Consider the following 19,090-nt stretch of genomic DNA (forward strand, 5'->3'; position numbering starts at 1 on the left):
CAAAGGACCAGGGACGCCACCTTCCCGGGTGAGGGGGAGACAGAGTGGTCCCAATGGCAGGTCGCAGGTCCCACACACCATCCAGCTGCTCCCTGGGCAGCTGTGCCAGGACATACCCACAAAGGAGGTCTCCTCCTCTCAGACCCAGGCCCAGAGCTGAGGCCTCTCCAGTCCGTGCCCGAGTCCTGTGCCTGCCCTCCGGTGAGACGGTCCAACCACCCACAGGCTCCACAGCTCCCTGATGTCACTTCCTACGCACAACACGTGCCCTCTGACATCACTTCCTGCGCATAACACGCACCCCTCTGACGTCACTTCCTGTCCATCTTGGCTGTGGCAGCAACATGACACCACCTCCCTAGCCAGGCGCTTCTTTCTGTCACTTCCCTATCCTGCGACCAGCTCAGCTACAATGTTAAAGACACTCCCCGTTCCGGCTGTGAACTTGGGAAGGCAGCTGTACCCCTCTATTGGCTTGTTTTGATCCTTCCATTAATCATGATAATGACAGAGATCGAGATTCTAATCACAGAGCATGGGCCATTTGTTGACAGGCTGGTCTGCGCTAGGTACTCGGCCCACATTTTGTACATTCTGACAACAAGGCTTCCAGGCACCTCGAGGACCTGTCCACGTCCCAGCTGTCTGACGCGGGCGCCCGTGCTGCTTTCACAGCCCATGGCAGGCCTCCCCCAGAACATCCTAGCTCCTGTGCTCCCTCCCTCGGGCCGAGAGGTCAGGTGGCTGAATTTCCTATTCTGCACCGACACACAGCAAGATGCAGGGAAAACAGTAATTTAGTGGGGGGGCATAGGACCACCATGGCTCTGGGCTATCTCCTTGTTTTCCCTCCAGTGTCCCTGCTTGAGGTAAGCCTCCCCCGGCCGCCCACGTGGGTTTCCTGAACTGCAGGAACAGAGGTGCTCTGGCTGCCGGCATCACAGGGCACGGGCAGCTCTAACACCGCCCCTGACTGGCCCCCCATCCCCCCCAACATTGTTGCACAGCATTGTTGCAGACGGCGCTTACTGCCTCCCTCCGACCCCTCTCTGATCGGGGGTCACCCTGTCTCACACAGAGCCTTGTAACAGAGGAAACAGAAAAGCAAAGCAAGGCCAATGGCCAGAGCTCAAGGGGGAATTGGAGGAGGAAGAGGAGACATGATCTTCCTGCCATGACACAAGCCAAAGGTGGGGGACATCGGTTGTGGAAGAAGCAGTGAGTGGGCAGAGAGAGGCCAGGCAGGGGACAGCTTCCTACCTGTGATGTTGACCTCCACCTGGCCCGAGCGTGTGCCGATGGGGTTGGTGGCCTCACACACATAGGTCCCTGCCAGGCTGTAGTTGATGGGCCCCCTGAAGAAGAGGGTTCTGTTCTGGGCCTCCACGCCCTTGGGGAGAGAGCCATTCAGCCTGCGGGGATGGGGAGACAGGGCAGAGGGTTACGACTCTCCCCGCCAGAGGCTACCCTAGTGTCACCCAACTCCTCCAAGACTCCCAGACCGTTTGCTGAATGAGTCAGACAGGGTCTGTCTTGGAAGGAAGAAAAACAGCCCCAACTGTCTTCTGCGTTTCACACTCAGTGGTCCCAGCACTGAAATGCAGACAGGACTGGAAGGTACTTGTCCCACTGAACTGATGAGAAACTCTAAGTTCACAGTCAAGGAACACAGCTCCTTGTGACAGAACTGGAGCCCGGGTCTTTGACTCCTGGCACAGTGCTCTTCCAGTTAGACCTGGTTTCTTGGGTTGTGGTTTAACAAGCTGCTCGTGGAACCCCCTCATGGAGGAATCGAGTCCCATTTCACTATCTCATTGTTCCGCTAGACATATCACAGGCCTTTCTCCTGGGGAAACACAGGGAACTGCCTTCTGATCCATGAAGCTAAGGTTCTGTTGGACCTAGCAGCTCCCAGGCACACAGAGCTGACACTGGCAAGCTGGCCCTGGCGACCTGCACCTTCAGAAGCGCTTCTGGTTTCAGGAAGTGGACGGAGGGTGAGAGTGAGCTGGGCAAGCCAGTGCCCTCTGCCTCCCGGAGAAAGAGTACAGACACAATGTGGCAGCCACCTCCTGGCTATCACGTCAGCCTGCTTCTTGACTTCCCCACACCCGTCTTTCTACGTGTTCCATCCAGCTGACAACACCAGCTGGAAAGCACCTTGGCTCAGGCCATCAGAGCCAATTGCAGGAGCGGACCAGACCCTCTAAGAGCCAGGTTCAAAGACTGGGAAGCCAGGAACCAGAGGACGGGATAAGGGACAAGCACGCCATGAACACAGGCATGCTGGGCTGACGGCTGCCCTCTCCTTGAGAATCTGGGGGTGCTGGAGAGAAGGAATGGGAACAAAGAAAGATCTGGGATGCTCCAGAAAGCCAGCTTCCCTGGGGACACCTCGATAAAAATAAATACCGGGGGCTCGGGTGGGAGTGACTCAGACTGAGATCACCAAACCAAAACGACAAAATTCTTTATTAGGGAGAGGAAAGCAGGCAGATCATGAGGGAATCCCCCTTTGGCAGAATGGTTTGTCCCGCTGACCCTGCTGCTGTCAGATGGGGGGGGTGTATGTACATGGGGTCTCTCGCGGCCCCTCCCCTTCCCGCTGAGAAACCTGAATGAAGACCCTGATTTCCTCCCCACTTAATGCTCCTGGAGGTAGGGTGGGGTATCTCCCTGTGACTGGCTAGGGACCCTGCCGGGAGCCCGGCCCGCCCTAGAGCACTTACGTGGTCCAGTGGTATTCGGTGGCAGGGGGGTTGGCGTCAGCTTTGCACGTGAGCTTCACGTCTGTTCGCTGCAGGTACCAGTTCCCATCAAAGCCCTCAATGGTCACCTCGGGCTCATCTGTGGGGCAAGGGATGATGTTTGAGAAGGGGGAAGTCAGGAGAGCAGGGCTCGGGATGAGGGAACCTCGGACAGGGAAAGGAGGGTGGATAGCAGTGACATGGATGGAACCAGCTTGGAAAGGGAGAGAGAAGGGGAGAGGGTGGTGATCACAGACCCTCAGAGCAGAAGCAGCAAGGGGACTGAGGAAAGGATGAGGACAGATGAGCCAAGGGAGGAGATGGGGGAAGAGAGGAGGGAGGCCAAAGCACCCCCAGGAAGAGAGAGGGAGGGGAAGGCTTGAGAGGCCAGAGAAAGAAGGGGCAGGGAGGGGAGAGCAGTAGGAGACAGAAGCAGAGGAGGAGGGAGGGCTGGCACGGGGGGAGGTGGGTGGGCAGGGGACGGCGGTGCCCACCCCGGGGAACCGGCCCGCCCTGCGCCCTGCTCACACTGCACATTGAGGGTGAGGCTCTCTCGGAAGCGGTCCATGTGGTAGTTGACGATGCAGGCCAGGGACTGCTGATGGGCTTCCCGGCTGGGCACCAGGCGGTAGCGGCTGATGACGGTCACTGTGCCGTTGGGGTTCCGGATCTCCTGGTACTCTGCTTCGCCCTTCAGACGTGTTTCCCAGGATACCACGCTGGGAGGCTTCCCGTTGGCCGAGGTGCAGGTGGCCACCAGGACCTTGTCATCCTGCCCCTTCTTGGCTCGAAGCACTGCCTGGGTACCCTCCACCCAGTTGGTGGGTTTGGCTGCGGGGAAGCGGAGAGCGCCATGGGACCAGCTCCACTGCCTCGCCCAAGGTGTGTAGGCCCCAGACACCCCCCTGGCCATCCTCCCCTCTTGGCACTTCTCCGGGGACAGCTTCACACCTAACCCACGTCCTTCCTGCTCTACGGCTGGGACCTGCTTCTGTCAAGTGGAGCCCTTCTCAGAGCCTCGGCCTGCTCCAGCCAAGGGCTCCTGCCCTCCCCGCAGGGTCTGCTTCCTGGCCACCCACAAAGCCCCCAGGTGGGGCTCCAACCTGAAACCCAATCTCCAGCTCTGACCATGGCAAAGGCCCTGCCCCCAACCCCCAGTGAACTGTGGCCCCACTGGGCTGGCAGGGACTGGATGTGACACGCCTGGGGCTCGGGGCGCAGGCAACTCAAGGCAAATGACGGGGTCGCTGAGGCACATGGTGAGGATGGCCAGGCCCCGGGCCCCCCGCACGAGCAGGGAGGGAGGGGTGGGGCCAGCTTACCCATCACTGTGAGATTGAGCTGGCTCTCTCGATTGCCAGCGGGGAAGGTGGCGAACTCGCAGATGTAGACCCCCTCGTCATCCAGCTCCAGGCGCGAGAGGCGGATGGTGCCGTCCATGAAGGAGGGCCGCAGGAATTCCACGCGCTCGCGGTAGGGCTTCAGCACCGAGACGCCCATGGCCGGGTTGTAGATGGCCACATTCTGCTTGGAGCTGTTGGTGGCCTTCTGCCACGTGACCTGGGTGATCTTCACGTCGGGCAGCTGGTTGGCGAAGCTGCAGTGCAGAACCACGTCGGTGCCGATGAAGCCGTACATGGAGTCGTTCACCTGGACCACCTGGGCCTGGGGGCCTGGTCAGAGGACACACAGGGGTGGTCAGCGACAGGCACGGCCCCCTGCCCGCACTCCTGGGCCACTGCTCCCCTCTCTCTGCCAGAACTACTCTTCTGATGCTGATCACAGAAACACTGATTGCTGGTACTGAAAGCACTCTGGGAAATACTGAAAACTACTGTGGAAACCGCACTGCCCAGGATCCCGCCGCGCAAAAATATCACCAATAATCCTGGAGGAAATGTCCTCTTTACTTTCTTCTCTCTACATTCTCCCTCCCTCACACAGAGCCAGAATCATACACTGGACGCACTGTTCCAGAAGCTGCCCTTTCCCCTCATGACACATCGTGGCTGCCACCTCTCAGCGGTAAACTCACACTGCCTCCCTGGTCTTGGATGAGGAGGGTCAGCGCGTGGTCTTCTTGGGAGAGGACAACCTCATCCCCTTTCCGGGCTTCAGTCCCCTTCTGGCAAATGGGGCATAAAGTCCAGTCCTCCACCCCACAGCATTTGCTAGGACAATCAGTGGGACTGAGGAGAAAGTGTGTCAGGAGACAGGAAGCGCTGCCCACCCACATGGCTCACAGTGGCCGCCATGATGGCCATCCCCACAGGTCTTCTCCCCAGAGGCTGAGTGCCTATGGGCTGGGGCAGATGGCTCTGTCCCTCTCGCCCAGCTAGGCCCCTGGGGGGAAGTGGGTGCTTCACAAGACGCGGCCTCCTCCAGCTCCTGCTCCTTCACAATCTTGTTCAAATGCCTTGGCTTTCAACATCCCCTCATCTATATTCTGCCTCTCTGTCCCCATCTCTCCACACGTGATGCCTTCCGACTGTGTCAGACGGGGCCCCTCCTCAAGGAACACCATGTTTACATGTCCCCCCTCCCTCCTCCTGACACTCCCGGACTCTTGCTCATGCGGTTCCCTAGAAGGCCCCAGAAGGCTCTTCCCCTTCTCCACCAATGGATCTCCCACCTTGAAGCTTCACAGACCCTCCCCACCGTTACAGATCTTTTCTGGCTTGGAATGTGGTTGTTCATGCCTCTGACTTCTCCCCCAGAGCGGGATCCAGGTCCTTGCCCCCGCCACATCCCCAGGGCCTGGTGTCTTGGCACACAGTAGGTGCTCAGTAGACATTTGTTGCCAGAAAATTGTAACGGAAACCCGCGAGAATAGAGACTTGCCAAGAGGAGGGAGTGATCGGTGGCATCAGATGGATGAATCAATCCCCCCCCCCCCCAGTCTCCTCCCCGCTGGCTTCATTCCCACTAGAAGGGCTTGTTCGAGCTTCGCCTGAACCCTGAACTCGGAGCAGCCATCCCCTCTGGCGGGTCTCTTCGGGGCTCATTCCCGAGCTTTGTTCCTGGCTGTGCCTCTGCACACTTGGTGTTGTCACATCCTTACTGACCACCATCAATAACAGTGATGCCAGGCCCTGACTGACGCAGCAGCAGGGGGATGGCCTCGGTGGTCCCCCAAAGGAGACTGGGGTTCAAGACTGGAAACTTGGGGTTCCTATTTGCCCCTGCATGGTGGAGACATACAAGCAGGGCACACTCCTTAGAGGGCTTGGAAGACCACGACTGGTGAAAGCTGCTCCCCTTGGGAGGGTACAAGCTGTCTCCTAGGTCCCTACAGCACCCTCTGCGTTTGGCATACAAATACCTGCTCAGAAATGCTTGCTGAATACATAGGTCTTTGGCCCCTTCCAGCCAGGCCCTTGCCTTGCTCTGGAAGTTTCCCTGATGCTCCCAACTTCTCTATGCCTGTTCACATCCACATAGACCCTTCAAGGCCCACCTGGGGTACCACACCCCTCCCCCTCCCGCTGTCTTTTGGGCCCTTCTGTGGGGTTCTGACGTGTCCCCAGGCAGAGAGCACTGTGGGCTGGCTGGAGTCCAGTGGAGGCAGCATCCATCAGGGAGTCAGGAGAGCTGGGCTCTGTCCGGCTCCATCTCGAGCTGGCCTTGGGACCTGGGCCAGTCACTTCCCCCTCCTGAGCCCTATTTTCCTCCTACAGAGGGGAGCAGGCCGGACTCCCCCAGTCTCAGTGGTCCCTTCTAGCCCTGAGTCTGATTCTCTGAACTATGGCCCTGCCCTGCTGGGGCCCCACTCCAGATCGAGTCCCATGGTGAGGTCAGTGGGCCAGACAGCTCAGTGCTCCTGCTGACTGGCCTGCTGGCAAGCAGCTCTGCCCTAGGCCCTCCCAGCAGGGTAAGTGGGTGCTCCCTCCCCCACTCTCCAGCCTTCACTCACCAACCTGCTGGAGGTTGCCCAGCAGGTGAGATAATGTGGGTATAATTGGGGAACTTTCACCACACAAAGCCAGAAAACAGGAAAAGCCAGTTGGGAGGGCTTGGGCCATAGGCTGGGGGTTGGGGTTGGGGTGCGGGCACCAGGAGCCATCTGGGGATTGGTGCCTGGGCACAGTGGGGCTTACAGAGGGACATAGCCCACCAAGCCTGGCTCGGCCCTGGTTCCTGTCACTCCTCTGCAGGTGTGGAGCCAGGCAGAGTTCAGCGCCCCCCACACACGCTGCCATTCACTTGCTGTGTCTTCAGCAGTGACCTCACCCTTTAGAGCTGTGAATGCCAGGAGGGAAGATAATGGACAGCGGTGGGGCAGGCACTAGATAGAAGGGGCTCAGGCGCCCCATCGGCCCTGTCTTGTCCATCAGTGCCTAAGCAGACCGAGGCAGCCCTCCCCACCCTAATGCTTGTTTTGGGGTGAAGTCTCCTCTCTCCTCTCCAGAGGCAGCCCCATGGGGGGCCAGTGAAGAGACTGCCTAGTACACCTGCTTACGGCCCGCAAAGCCGGTTCTCCTGGCCCTTGTCCTTTCTGCCCCAGTGCCAAGCAGGCAGGCCAGAGTGGGGGAGGGCCTCTAAGGAGCAGGTCGGCTCATTTTGATGTTGGCCTCTCTGCCTACAGTCTGCTGGGCACAAGGGAGCTCTTGGAATACAGGATTTGGGGTCACTCCATGCTTCCAGAGGTCTGTAACTAGGAGAGGCTGGGGACACTGACGAAGTCTGAAAACCTTCCCTTTGCCCTTGTACCCTACTCCAGGCTTAGGGACCCAGAACCCCAGCTTCTGGCTTGGGGTTGCCAGTCCTGGTCTGAGGATGCAGAGCTGGGGAGATGTCCCACGTTCTTTAGACTGTGCAGACTGGGAAGCTTTCAGAGAGGTGGGGTCAGGTGCAGCAGCAATAGGGTAGAGGGATCTCCACTGAAAGGACAGAGAAAGGCCTGGCTCAGGGCAGTAACCCAGGAACAGGGCTCTCCTCTGTGCAGGAAGAGGTGTCCGGAAGGCCCAGGACAGGGGCTGCAAACAGGAGGACAGGCCTGTCCAAGCTTTTCCACCAACCACTCTGGTCCCAACTACCTGGAAGCTGACGCTTATGTCTCCCCGATGCCGCCTCAGCTCCTCCCACCCTCTAAAGGGTCGTCCCATCTCCTCCCTGCTACCGGCAGCAGGTGGGCTCGTGACGAGTCGGGCTTTACATGATCCCTCTGTCATGTCGGAGCTATGAAACCTTGGGCAAATGACCTCTCTGTGCCTCAGTTTGTGCTGAGGTTGCAATCTGTAAAATGGGCCCAACAGCGGTACCTACCCCTGCAGTTAGTTATTCTCAGGATTAAGTGAGGACACGTGAAACGAGAGCTTGGCACACTCCACATAGAATTACACGCGTGGCCGATGTTAGGAGCCATCGTCGTCCTCACCACCGTCATCAGCATCCGTATCCCTTTCGCTTTCCTGGCACGTGCGTCTAGTGCATTTCCCCGCATGTGTCCCCCCCCCCCCCCCCAGCAGCCTGTGAATCCCTAAGTAAGAGGGAAGACACTCGGGCTGGCGGAGTCACTGATGCGGGAACCAGGGCCACTAGATGGTAGCATCCTGGAGGCCCAACAGAGCACGAAATGCGTCATTTTACAGAGGAGGAGTCCCGGGGTTGGGGGGGGGGGCACTGGGTCACTTGCTTGGGGACGTAGGAGAGCAGTGTCCAGCCTGGTGTTCCTCCCACCTTGCCTTTGTGTAAGGGAGTCCCCCGTTCTCAGTCTACCTCCCCAGGGCGTCATTCTGGGTGGTGTCCCTCCCAGGAGCCTCTCTCGCTCCTTCTGGTATATGGCGGGAATACCCGTGACAAAATGCAGCCCCAGCCCCCGCAGGCCACCCTGCGCTGGGCTTCGTCGGGGGCGGGTGGGCAAGAGGCTGGGGGCTGGGGTGCAGCCCAGAGGCAGCAGGGGGGAGGCATCTACAGGGCGTAGAGAACAGGAAGGAGCCAGAGAGGGGGGAGTGAAGGGTAGAGGGATCCCAGGGAGCCTCTGCTCTCCGCAGAAAGGTTCTTGTATCCCAGGGATATCAAGCAATGTGTTTTTCTTTTCCTGACCCCAAGCACTGCCTACAGTCTCCCTGACCACCCTACATGCCCCACGATCTGGGGCCCATGCATCAGTGCCTCAGTTTCCCCATTAGAATTCAGGCTGGACAGCTGGGACTGCTTCCACGGCTTCCCAGAAGTGCTGAGCCAACAAGGCAGGTGTCGGGCCGGCCCCCCGAGACACGTCACGGACCTGTAAAAGTCCCGAGCTCAGCAACAAAACACAAAGGCTCCTCAGTTGTGGCCGACAAGCCTGCTCCCCAGGGCCCGCCTGCCCGCCTGCCCTGCCTGCTGTGGAGCTAATCCGAGGCTGAGGCCATGGGTTCCCACGCAGTGGGGTGTGGCCCAGGATGGGGGGGCACTCTGCTCTCTGTACCCACCCCGAGCGGTTTCTCTTCCCACCCTTTGAAATTTCAGACCCCTCTCTCCCTGGCCAGGCAGGCTGGGACTGGGCCCCTGTGGGCGGGTGGAGGGGGGCACAGGTTGGGGGGGTTTTCCTGGGATTTCTGGCACAGACCACCTCTTCTTCTGTCCCCCACCACTTTCCTGGTGCCCTCAGTCAGGTGGACAGCAGGGGCCGACCTGGTTGGGGGAAACTGGGGCACACTGGGGGAGGTCTCTGGGCTCCCCACCCAGAGCCTCTCATACCCAAATCCTTTGGGATCCATCTCTAGGGTCTTCCAAGGATCTCCTTCCCCACCACCACCCCAAAACTGGCAGAAAGGAAGAGGACATCCAGTTAGAAACCAGCTTAGTGGTAAGTGGGAATGACTCACCTAGGGCTGGGGGAGTGGGGGATAGGGCCTTCAGCCGAAACCCTGCTGACTCAGCACAGTGACCTAAAGGTTACAGGGCCCCTCCTCCCAGTGCAGCTATTTCCCCAATGTCAATTCCCAGGGCTGGCCAGGTCCTCACTTTCTGACACCAAGGCTGATCCACATGGGGGAGAAGCTGGCAAGGAAGAGGGTATGGTCAGGAGGGAATCCCCCTTCTGGGGTCCCCTCCTCTCGGAAGGTTTTACCAATCACTATTGCCCAGACCCAATCGTTCCGCCAGCAAGAACCCACATGAGCGGGGTTCTCACTGAGGTCCTTTGAACTTGTCCTGTCTTGCATCTACGCCCCAGGCAGGTTTCCCCATTATTTGGGAGCTCTCTAGAGCCCAGGCTGCAACTCTGCCCTCCAGACTCCCCTCCGCACCCAGGATGGGGTCCAGGGTGACCCAGCTCAGAGGGCTCAGAGAGGACCCAGATGCAGCAGCCGACCCAGTCCTGTCCCCATACCCCTACGTCACCCCTCACTGGGGTCCCTGCCTCCCGCACTGCAGGTGCTCTGCCCGGTCCGAGTGGGACCTGGGGGCCTCTCTCTGGGAGCAGTGCCTGCTGGGATGGCTCCAGGAGTCCTGGGGCCTTGAGTGCCTGCCTCACCCACCTTGCCAGCAGAGGTGATAACATCCCATGATCCCACAGTCAGGGGCTAATTGCTACTGTCCAAACCCAGGCGCCTCCGCCCCTCATCTGGGGTCACAGAAACTGCCGATGTTTTCTTCTTGACTGATGCCCGCCCCCCAACTCCCGACACAGAGCTGGTTAATGATGGGCTACGGCGCTGGCGCCGGAGCCTTGGCGGGTGAGAGCCGTGTGTGGGAGACGAGGGGGCGCGGCAGCCTGGGAAAAGCCCCGAGAAGGAGCCCAGGATCTTCCAGACAGGCTGGGCCGGCCCCGCTCCCCGGCAGCCTGGAAGCCCCAGGGTTGTAGTGGCGGCGGTGGGGGCTGCTCTGGCAAGTCCCATCTCTCTCCGAAACCTAGCAGGACAGGTTGGGGGACAGGGATGAATCAGGGAGCGGGGTTTTGCCTTCTCCAGCTGAGAAACAAGTGGCTGGGACATCTGAACCTCTCCTACAAGTCTGCGGCCTGTTGGCTGCCCCATCCCCAAGGCCCAGGGCAGGGCCCGTCCTCAGCAGCCCCCAACTTCCCCTGGGCATCCCAGAAACAGACAGCCCCTCTCAGTGCTACCCCCTCTTCAGCTCTAGCTTTCGGACTCTGCCTGTCGGCTCTCTCTGGAATGCTCACCTTGCACCTGCCACATTTCCTCTGGCCAGGAGGAAGGAGGATGCACTGGAGATTGGGGAGAAGTCTCTGGGCCCCACTACTTGGTCACGTTTTTTTAAATGGCCTAAGGTAGGCAGTTCCCCTCCCTGGCCTCAGTGTCCTTTTCTGTAGAACCAGAGTGTGGATCCCATAGCCCTGGAAGATAATACTTTGGACATCACCTGTCTGGTTCTCTCTCTGCCCTAACTCTGTACCTTCCCTGGATCACACTCTAGAACTTTTCTACCAAGTGGCCGCTCCACCTCTGCATACTGCCCAGCTCCTCCAGGAAGACCTCCCAGATTAAGCGGAACGCCAGGAAAATCCAAGGTACTCAGCCGCAGAGCCGGGGCGTGGGGCTCTTCCATATCCACGCAGTCAGAGAGAGCGATGGACACTAGCCGCTGCATGCTTCTGAATTCATCTTTGTTCTCCGTCCCCAGTGGCCCCCATCCAGACTCCCTCAAGCCCCCGCCCACCAGCACATCCCTTCTCCGCCCCCCCCACCCCCCACCACCAGCAGAGTCTCACTTCCCTATTTTCTCAACACTCCCAGGCCGGGACTCTACACGCCTCCCCCCACCCTCACCCCTTTAAGGAAACCCCAAACCCTTCCATTGGTACCTTCGTGCTCAGCATCTCATTTCTGCCACCGTGTCCCCCAGCAGGCCGCAATCATCACCCCAGCCCCGCTGTAGGTAACTCTGAGGCCCCATACCTGCCTCCAGGCTCTACCCCAACCCACTCACCACGTTCTAAAACACAAATCATTGTCTACTTAAAATCCTTCCAAGGGTTTCCTGCAGCCCTCAGGATCAACTGCAAAGCGCTTCTGGGCTCTGGACCTCATCTTGGGCGTTGGAACTTAGCTACCTCCTCTCCTGGCCCCCTCTCCTCTGCCCCATGGAACAATACAATCCTTTCCCTGGCGCGTTACTCCCTCTGCTAAAAACCCACACCCCGTTATCTGCCCCAGTCCCTTTCATCCTTTCTGAGTGCCCTTAGCCTTGATTTTGAGGAGGCGGCTTTCTGGGGGCACTCCTCCCTCCCCGAGTGAGGGATCCATCCAGCACCCCAAGGGCCCCCTACTTGAGGATACACCTGTCACAGCAGCTCCCCTCTGGAGGGAAAGGCCAGTGCCTGGCATGCAGCAGGCATAGGGGTTCCGAGTGGTTGGTGGAGAAGGCCACGAGCTAGCTGGGCTTCCAGGCCAGGCTCAGCCATTTCCCCGGTGTGATAACAGCTTCCTGGATACCGCACATCGGTCAAGGGCAGGGCCTACCCAGGAGGACGCCGGACTGTGTCAGCAGGTGGGGTAGGGGGACAGAGCTGGAAGGGGAAGGGGATCCACACTGGAGCAGGCAGGTCAGTGCCGGAACCTTCTCCTTGACTGAAACCAGGAAGCTGTACCCCAAAAGGTATGCCTTTCCCGCCCCACAGCCCCACATCCTCTGCTTGCTTCCCACTCGCCGCTTCTGGGTTCCCTTTCTCTCTCCTCTGCCCCAGTTCTTAGCACACAGCTCTGCCTCCTTCCTCACTCCACACCAGAGGTGAAAACTATTCTTCTCACCCAAGCAAGTCACTGCTGGAGGCCCAGCTCCCAAGGTCTTAGCCTGCGAAGCCCGCACGGCCCACAGCGCTGCACCCCTCCCCAACACAGCCTGGCCGAGCCCTCTGAGGCCTGGAAGCGCTCGGCTCTAAATCTGGGGTTGACACAGGTCCCAGCTCCGCGGCCCACGCCAACCCCGTCTCCCCCGGCAGCACAGACGACACGTCTCCCAGCAGACACCCACGGGGCCAGGGCTCCCCTCAGCAAAGGAGCGTCCTTAATGACACATTTCGGGGAGTGTAGGCAGCAGCCTCTTCAGAGAGCTAGTGTGGGGGCGGCAGAGGCTGGGGGTGCCATGAAAACACAGGGGAGTTCCCACAGCCTCCCCAGGAGAACCCCTTCGAAGCTGGCTATCAACATAGCGTTGTCTGGGTCCTGCGGGTGCTGGGCTGACGTTCACCACCTGTTTGGAAGTGGAAGCCTCCAGATCTGCCTCTTGCCATAGGGCCTTTGTCGGACCACCCCAGTGCCCGGCTCTGCCCAAGCCCCATCCAGCTCCACACAGCTGTCTGTCCCCAAGCCTGGGGGCTGGGCCTATGTGGGGAGGGGTAAGGCGTGGAGGGCATAGGACATGGATATCCTGCCTACTTCCAGGGAAGCTCATTCTAAGAGGGGAGGGTTGGGAGGGAGACTGATGGGGCCGGGTTGAAAAGGATGGTAATTCACCCACAAGCACTGACTCTGAGTTCAGATGGGCCTGGGCTGGTGTGGGCTGCTTACTGGCTGTGTGACTGAGCATGCTGCAGCAAACTCTCTGTGCCTCAGTTTTGCCATATATGAAATGGGTACGATATTAGAGCTGTTGCCCAGGCTTGATTTGAGATTGAGTGAGATAATTCCTCTAAGCTCTTAGCATAGTGCCTGGCACACAGGCACGCTACAAATGGGTTGTGTAATTGTTATTACAGTTTTGAGGGAAGAAGCTGCTAGAACTCAGGCAAGCTGATTTCCACTCTGGCTCTGTGTGATCTCGCATATGCCCTCGCTCTGGTGAGGCCACTGTCCCGGAGCGGAGATCCTCAACCTTGAGGCTACTGATATTTAGGGCCTGATAATTCTTTGTGGCGGGGGCTGTCCTGTGTGCCAGCCTCTTCCCACCCTTCCTCCGTTATGACAACCAAACCTACCTCTAGAAATTGCTGGAAGTTCCCTGCAGGGCAAAACTACCTCCACTGGCTTAGAGGAGAGGGCAGGCAGCTTGGGCGGGAGTACTGGCCCGTGTGTGAGGGATGTGCAGGGCGGACCCTGCAAGCCAGGCACAGGAGGGGAATGGCTGGGGGTGCTTGCCAGAGGGGAACTGTCCTAGGTCCTGGGGCAGAGGGCCCAGAGGCTGGTCAGAGCAGGGGTGTAGCCTTCCCGCCTGGAGGGCCTGCAGTTGGCTCTACAGGAGGGACGGGAGGCGTGTGCTTGGGGAAGGCAGGTGGAGAGGACCAGAGGCCCCGGGGAGCCAGGAGCCGACTGCCGGGTGCTGTTAGAACTTGGGTTACAGAGCAGCACATGTGTCCTCGGAGCACAGAAGGGCAGGAGACACAGCCCGGGGAAGCCTTGGACAGGGAGGCAGTGAGCTGCGAAGACAACAAGGCCGTGTGCTTCTAAGAGCAGAACCGACAGGCAGCGTCTCTCTCCGGCTGGTAAACCGCTATCATTCCGGAAGGTTTGCACCTCATTTGGTTCCTGCTTAAGTGAAATCCACAACATGTGTTCCCTGCATTAGTGGAGTGTTTGTGCTTAATTAGTGGCAAATTCTTTCATATTAAAGTCATTACGTTTTGCCGTTTGCTCTTCTCACCCTGGGTCTGGATCTACTTCTGTCTTTTTCCTTTTAATGCAAGGCGGCCTGTCCCAGGGGGTCCAGCCTCAGGAGGCATGCGCACATGTGCTCCCCCACCGCCATGCGCGCGCGCGCGCACACACACACGCATGGACCACCTCTCCCTGGGGCACTCGGACCCTACAACAGTCAGCGCTGTGCCCATCCCACCCCGGGGCTGGCAGGTGTCGCTCCCAGAACTCCATCCCCATGCCAGGCTCCTCCGCAGGGGTCAGCAGCTGTGCCTCCCACTCCAGGGGGCTCCCCCTCGGGCTGCTCTGGCACAGCCTATCCGGCTTTGGGGTGTGGGTCCAGGCGCCGCTGCTGGCGGGACAATAAGCAACTGTGTCGCTCAGGGGGCCACACGCACATATCCCAGTGCGGATACTGGGATGGAGGGGCAGAGATTGCCTCCTGAGCCTCCCCCCACCTCCCTGGAAGGCCTGGTTCTCAGCAGTCCTAGGGCTGAAGTGCAGGACCTCTGTGAAGATGCCTGTGGCCACAGCACAGCGGGGATGCTGGTTTCTAGACAGGAGGGTGGGTCGCCCGTGATCAGGGCCCCAGATAACCTCTTCTCTACCGGCATCTGAAGTCGCCTGAGAAGCAGCCATACACCTGTTTCATTTCTGGGCCGCACTAGCGGGTCTGGACCCTGCGGTGGGACTGCAGCCCAAGGTTAGGTTACAGTGTCCGCAGGCTGGGTCTTCTGCAGCAATCCTTTCCCTGCACAGATGCTACAAAGCCTGCTGTAGGTCTGAACTCAGCACTGGGGACTCCTGCTGCAGGCAGCAGTGGGACAGGGGGGTTGGGGGGGTGGTTGGGGCCTGGGCTCAGGAGGTTCGGGGAAAGCTGGCAGTGACCTTTCCTCAAGACGAGGCAGGAGCCCCTCCCCTGGCTTCATGCCCCCTCCTCCGTGAAGCCACTCCCGGAATGTCTCAGTCGCCACGACCTGGTCCCAGCCTCCAGCAGGTTGCACCTCCCACTTCAGGGCTGTCTCCACCGCACCCCCCCCCCCCAGCCTTCCTTGCCACCCTCTGAGCTCTGCTCTGGGTTTCAGGCTTTCTCTGATGCACTGCAGGCAGCATTCAACCTCTTCACCGGGCATGGTCCAGGGAGCAAACAAGAGGAAGAGGCAGGCTTCTTCCCGGTCTGAAACTGGCAAAGGCTTGTGGTGGGTCACGTTTTCTCTTTAACCTTCAGCCAGAGCAGCCCCCACGCCTTGCCTGCAGGGTCTCCAGTAGGGGGCTGGAGAGGGGCAGGAGGGGGTAAACCCTTCGTTCTTAAGCTCCCTGGACTAATGGAGAACCCAAGCCCCGCAGAAGAGAGCATCTCCTCGTGTCTCACAGATTCAGGTGACGTCCGGGTAGCTTCACAACAGAGTGAGCGGGGGCTTAGGGCAAAGGGACAGGAGAGTCTTTCCATGTCCCTTCTGTCACTTTCAGAACCTACCTCTTTTTCAGACCCCCACCCCCACCCCAATCAGCCTGCTCTGGCTTGGCTGCCACCTCCATCCCGACACTCTCCCCAGTGCAAGGATCAAGTGAAAACGGGCATTTCTCTTCCAAACAGACGCCACAGGTGTTAAATCCCTCAGACCCCTCCAACCTCTCGGATGATGTCAGCTTTGGCTTTACCGCACCCCACTCACTATGCCCACCTCAGTGTCAACCCCGAGAAGCATTCTTCCCAACCACAGTGTAAACCCCAACACTGCCCCAGCCCAATCTCAATGTCAATGCCAAACTAGACCACAAGACTGGCGTTATGACTCTACCCCTAGTGCCAACCTCTTCCTGGCTTTAACCACAGAAAGCAGCAAAACCTTATGTGTGGCCATCATTTCCGCCCTAATCTCAGTTCACCCCAGGTCTGAACTCGGCCTCAGCTCGGTGGCACCCCAGGAGGAAGGTGGTCTGGCTCAGTCTTTCTTTTTTTCTACCCAATATTCCCCCCCCCCCACCTTGGGGGTAGCCACTGGAAGAGAGGGCTCCAAAGGGTCCTGACATCATGGTGCAGGGAGAGCCCAGGTCAGCTGGAAGGCCTCCCCTGTGTGGGTGAGTCTGCCTGTCAGGGGGAACCGGGCTTCCCATATCAATCTGCTTTCCCCCAGTGGCCCCGAAGCCACCCATGGCAGGGCCTTGTGGACATGTGCGGTCCCTGGAAAGCCTCCCCTGGGCTGTGCCTTTCCCTGGTGCCCAGGAGGCTGAAAGGGGTGGTGGGCAGGCCCACTCCTTGTAGCCTGTCCCGCTGCTAATTCCAGCTTCAGCAGCAGGACCCACAAACAAGTCCCACAACCTTCCTGAACCTTCTTCTCACCCATAAAATGGACCTCAAGCGAGGCCACCTCATTTAGCTGCAGTGAGGATTGAGGGAGGGCGTCTGTATGAAATGATTTCCGGGGTCCTGGGGTCCTCGGGGACATATCCTGTCTGGCCTCACTGTGCTCCCGGCCTCAGGCTGTCTGTCACCTGGCCTTCCTCCCCTCCCTTCCCAGCACTGAAATCATCACCTTCTTCTTGGCCAAGTGCTGAAGGGAGCAGGTCGTTGCCCTTGCCACAGCCTGTCTCCTTCCTGTCCCACAGGGCAGGGGCACAGGGGATGAAGGGACTTGAGAGACAGGAGCTAAAAAACGCCAAGCCCCAGCCACTGCTCCCAGCCCTGCCGGCTCTCCCGCAGCTCTTCTGTCAGAGCTTTGAGTGTGTGTGTGTGTGTGTGTGTGTGGGCGGTGGGGGGGGGGGTCTTTCCCTGACTCTCCACTCCCTTCTCCCTGCCCTCTCTTTGCCCAACATGAATCTATCAGGAGCCGCACCCAGACCCGCTTCCAGCTCAGACTTGCTGGGGTTTCACGAGTCACTGGGTAGGGGCCTGACATGCTGGGACCTGTCTCCTGTCCTGCCTTGCAGAGAGAGTGCGCACGTAGGCAGTGGGGGACAGCGCCCAGCTGCAGGGGTGCGGCCCAGCCTCTGGGCCACCTGCTGCCCCTCCTCCCCTCTCCTTCCCATTCTCATGCCCTCTTTGCCCTGCCCACCACACTGCTCATCATGGCCCTGAAAGACCAGGAGGCGCTGGTGGCAGTGGGGGGGGGGTGTGGGGGGGGAGGGGGCTCCCCATGTTGTGCCATGTCTGAGGAGCGTATGGCCTGCCACCTTCAACTGGCCCAAGGTGGGGTCTGTCCACCTAGCAGCAGATGCCAGGGGTCTCACTGGCTCCCCTCCCTCGCAAAAGGAGAATGGACAGGAGGACGACGTTCCTTGGGAGACCCTTGCCAATGGATGGCAAGAACAGCTACCACATGTGTAACTTAGCTGTGCCAGGCACAGGCCCAGATGTTCACTCCTATTAACTCACTTCATCCTCACACAGCTCCCAGAGCTAGGGAGCATGAGTGTCTCCATTTCAGTGATGAGGAAACAGAGAGGTCGAGTGACCCACCTAAGGTCACACAGTCTACGAAGCAGATTCAACACGCGCAGTCTCCATGAGGCTCCTTTCCGGGAGAGGCTATGCTCTTCACCACCACATGGACTGCCTGTGGCCTCCCTTTCTCCCCTTCCTGGGGAGACAAGTGGCCAGCACACACCTGCCAAGCCCCAGAATCACTGGGATTTGATACGTGGGACCCTAGCCTATTGGCAGCTCGGGAGATGGGGGTTGGATTAAGTTCCTTGTTGGGAGCGCAGACGTCAGGCCCTCACCCTGGCTCTGGGGGAGGCTGAGCCCCGGGATCCCCACTCCTGTCAGGGTAACAAGGCTGGCTGGGACCAGGGCATCCTCAGCCCAGAGGATGTTTCTGGGCACCGCAAATACATAAAACTTCCATTCTTTCCTTGTTCCCTCTGCCTCCCAGTCCAGGAGTTATAAATCTTACCTCCTAGTCTGAACTCTGCCAGTCTCTGGCTGTGAATCTTCCTTTGTCTGTCCCTGGGGTTCTCCACCTGGGAGATGCTGCTAGTCCCATCTTCCCCCTTCGCCTCTGGGGCCTCGGGAGGACCAGGCAGGCAAAAGCTCAGGAAAGGCGAATGATGGCTACCATTGACTAATGGTACCACTGACTGCAGCTCTGGTGCGGCCAGGCACGCGTAGATACGATCGCACCGAGTCCCTACGACCATCCCATGAGGGGAGCCCCCTCGGCCCCAGGGCCCAAGAGGAGAGTGATGGCCAACCTCTGTCCTTTCCCCAAACCTCAGAAATGCGAGGTCTTGTTCTGCTTTTTCATCCCGCACGCACCACCCAGCACCCCCAGGAAGTGGACAGCAGGTGCTAACGAGGAATCGGCAGAAAGTCTCCACACCCCTCCCTGCGCAGGGGCCCGGCGGCCCGGAAGGGGTACGTTGGGGCCCACTCAGTGCCCTAGGTGAGCAGAGAGCTCGGACAGCTCCCAGCCAGCTCCACCGGCGGGCTTCCCACCAGAGGCTGCTGGGATTGCATGTCCAATTAGCTTAATGAGTGAGGCCCCAGCTTTAATTGGGGCCCTCTGCTTTGCTGTGCTGTCTCCTGCTTTCATTTTTAATGCTGGGAAAGGGTGGGTTCTCTTCCTCACGCCTGTGCATTTTCACCCTGGCTAATGGCTCCTCGCTCAGAAAGGCCCCTACAATGCTAATTGGGTTTAATTCCTGGGATAATTAATGATTCTATTGGAAAACTGAAATGTTGTGGGTGAATTCTGGGTGTAAACAGAGAGGAAAGTCAAAGGGACAGAGAGCCCAGAATGGGGCCTTGGGAGAGACTGGGGTTGGACGAAAGGCCAACCTGAGAGTCCTTCATGGTGGGTCCCCGAGATGGGGACCATCTGGCCT

At 59.2% G+C, this 19,090-nt stretch overlaps 1 protein-coding gene across 1 annotated transcript in view; it reads right to left on the minus strand.

Moving 5' to 3' along the window:
• LOC309840973 (nectin-1) overlaps nucleotides 1-19,090 on the minus strand; it is a 62,153-nt gene that overhangs the window by 10,740 nt on the left and 32,323 nt on the right. Inside the window, exons 2-5 of the mRNA XM_082683679.1 lie at nucleotides 4,070-4,420; nucleotides 3,276-3,578; nucleotides 2,730-2,847; nucleotides 1,261-1,412 (exon numbers count right to left, since the gene is read on the minus strand). Coding sequence (XP_082539805.1) covers nucleotides 1,261-1,412; nucleotides 2,730-2,847; nucleotides 3,276-3,578; nucleotides 4,070-4,420 — 924 coding nt within the window. The remainder of the gene's footprint in view (nucleotides 1-1,260; nucleotides 1,413-2,729; nucleotides 2,848-3,275; nucleotides 3,579-4,069; nucleotides 4,421-19,090) is intronic.

This window comes from Mustela nivalis (assembly GCF_964662115.1).
Source record: "Mustela nivalis genome assembly, chromosome: 9".
NCBI classification, from domain to species: domain Eukaryota; kingdom Metazoa; phylum Chordata; class Mammalia; order Carnivora; family Mustelidae; genus Mustela; species Mustela nivalis.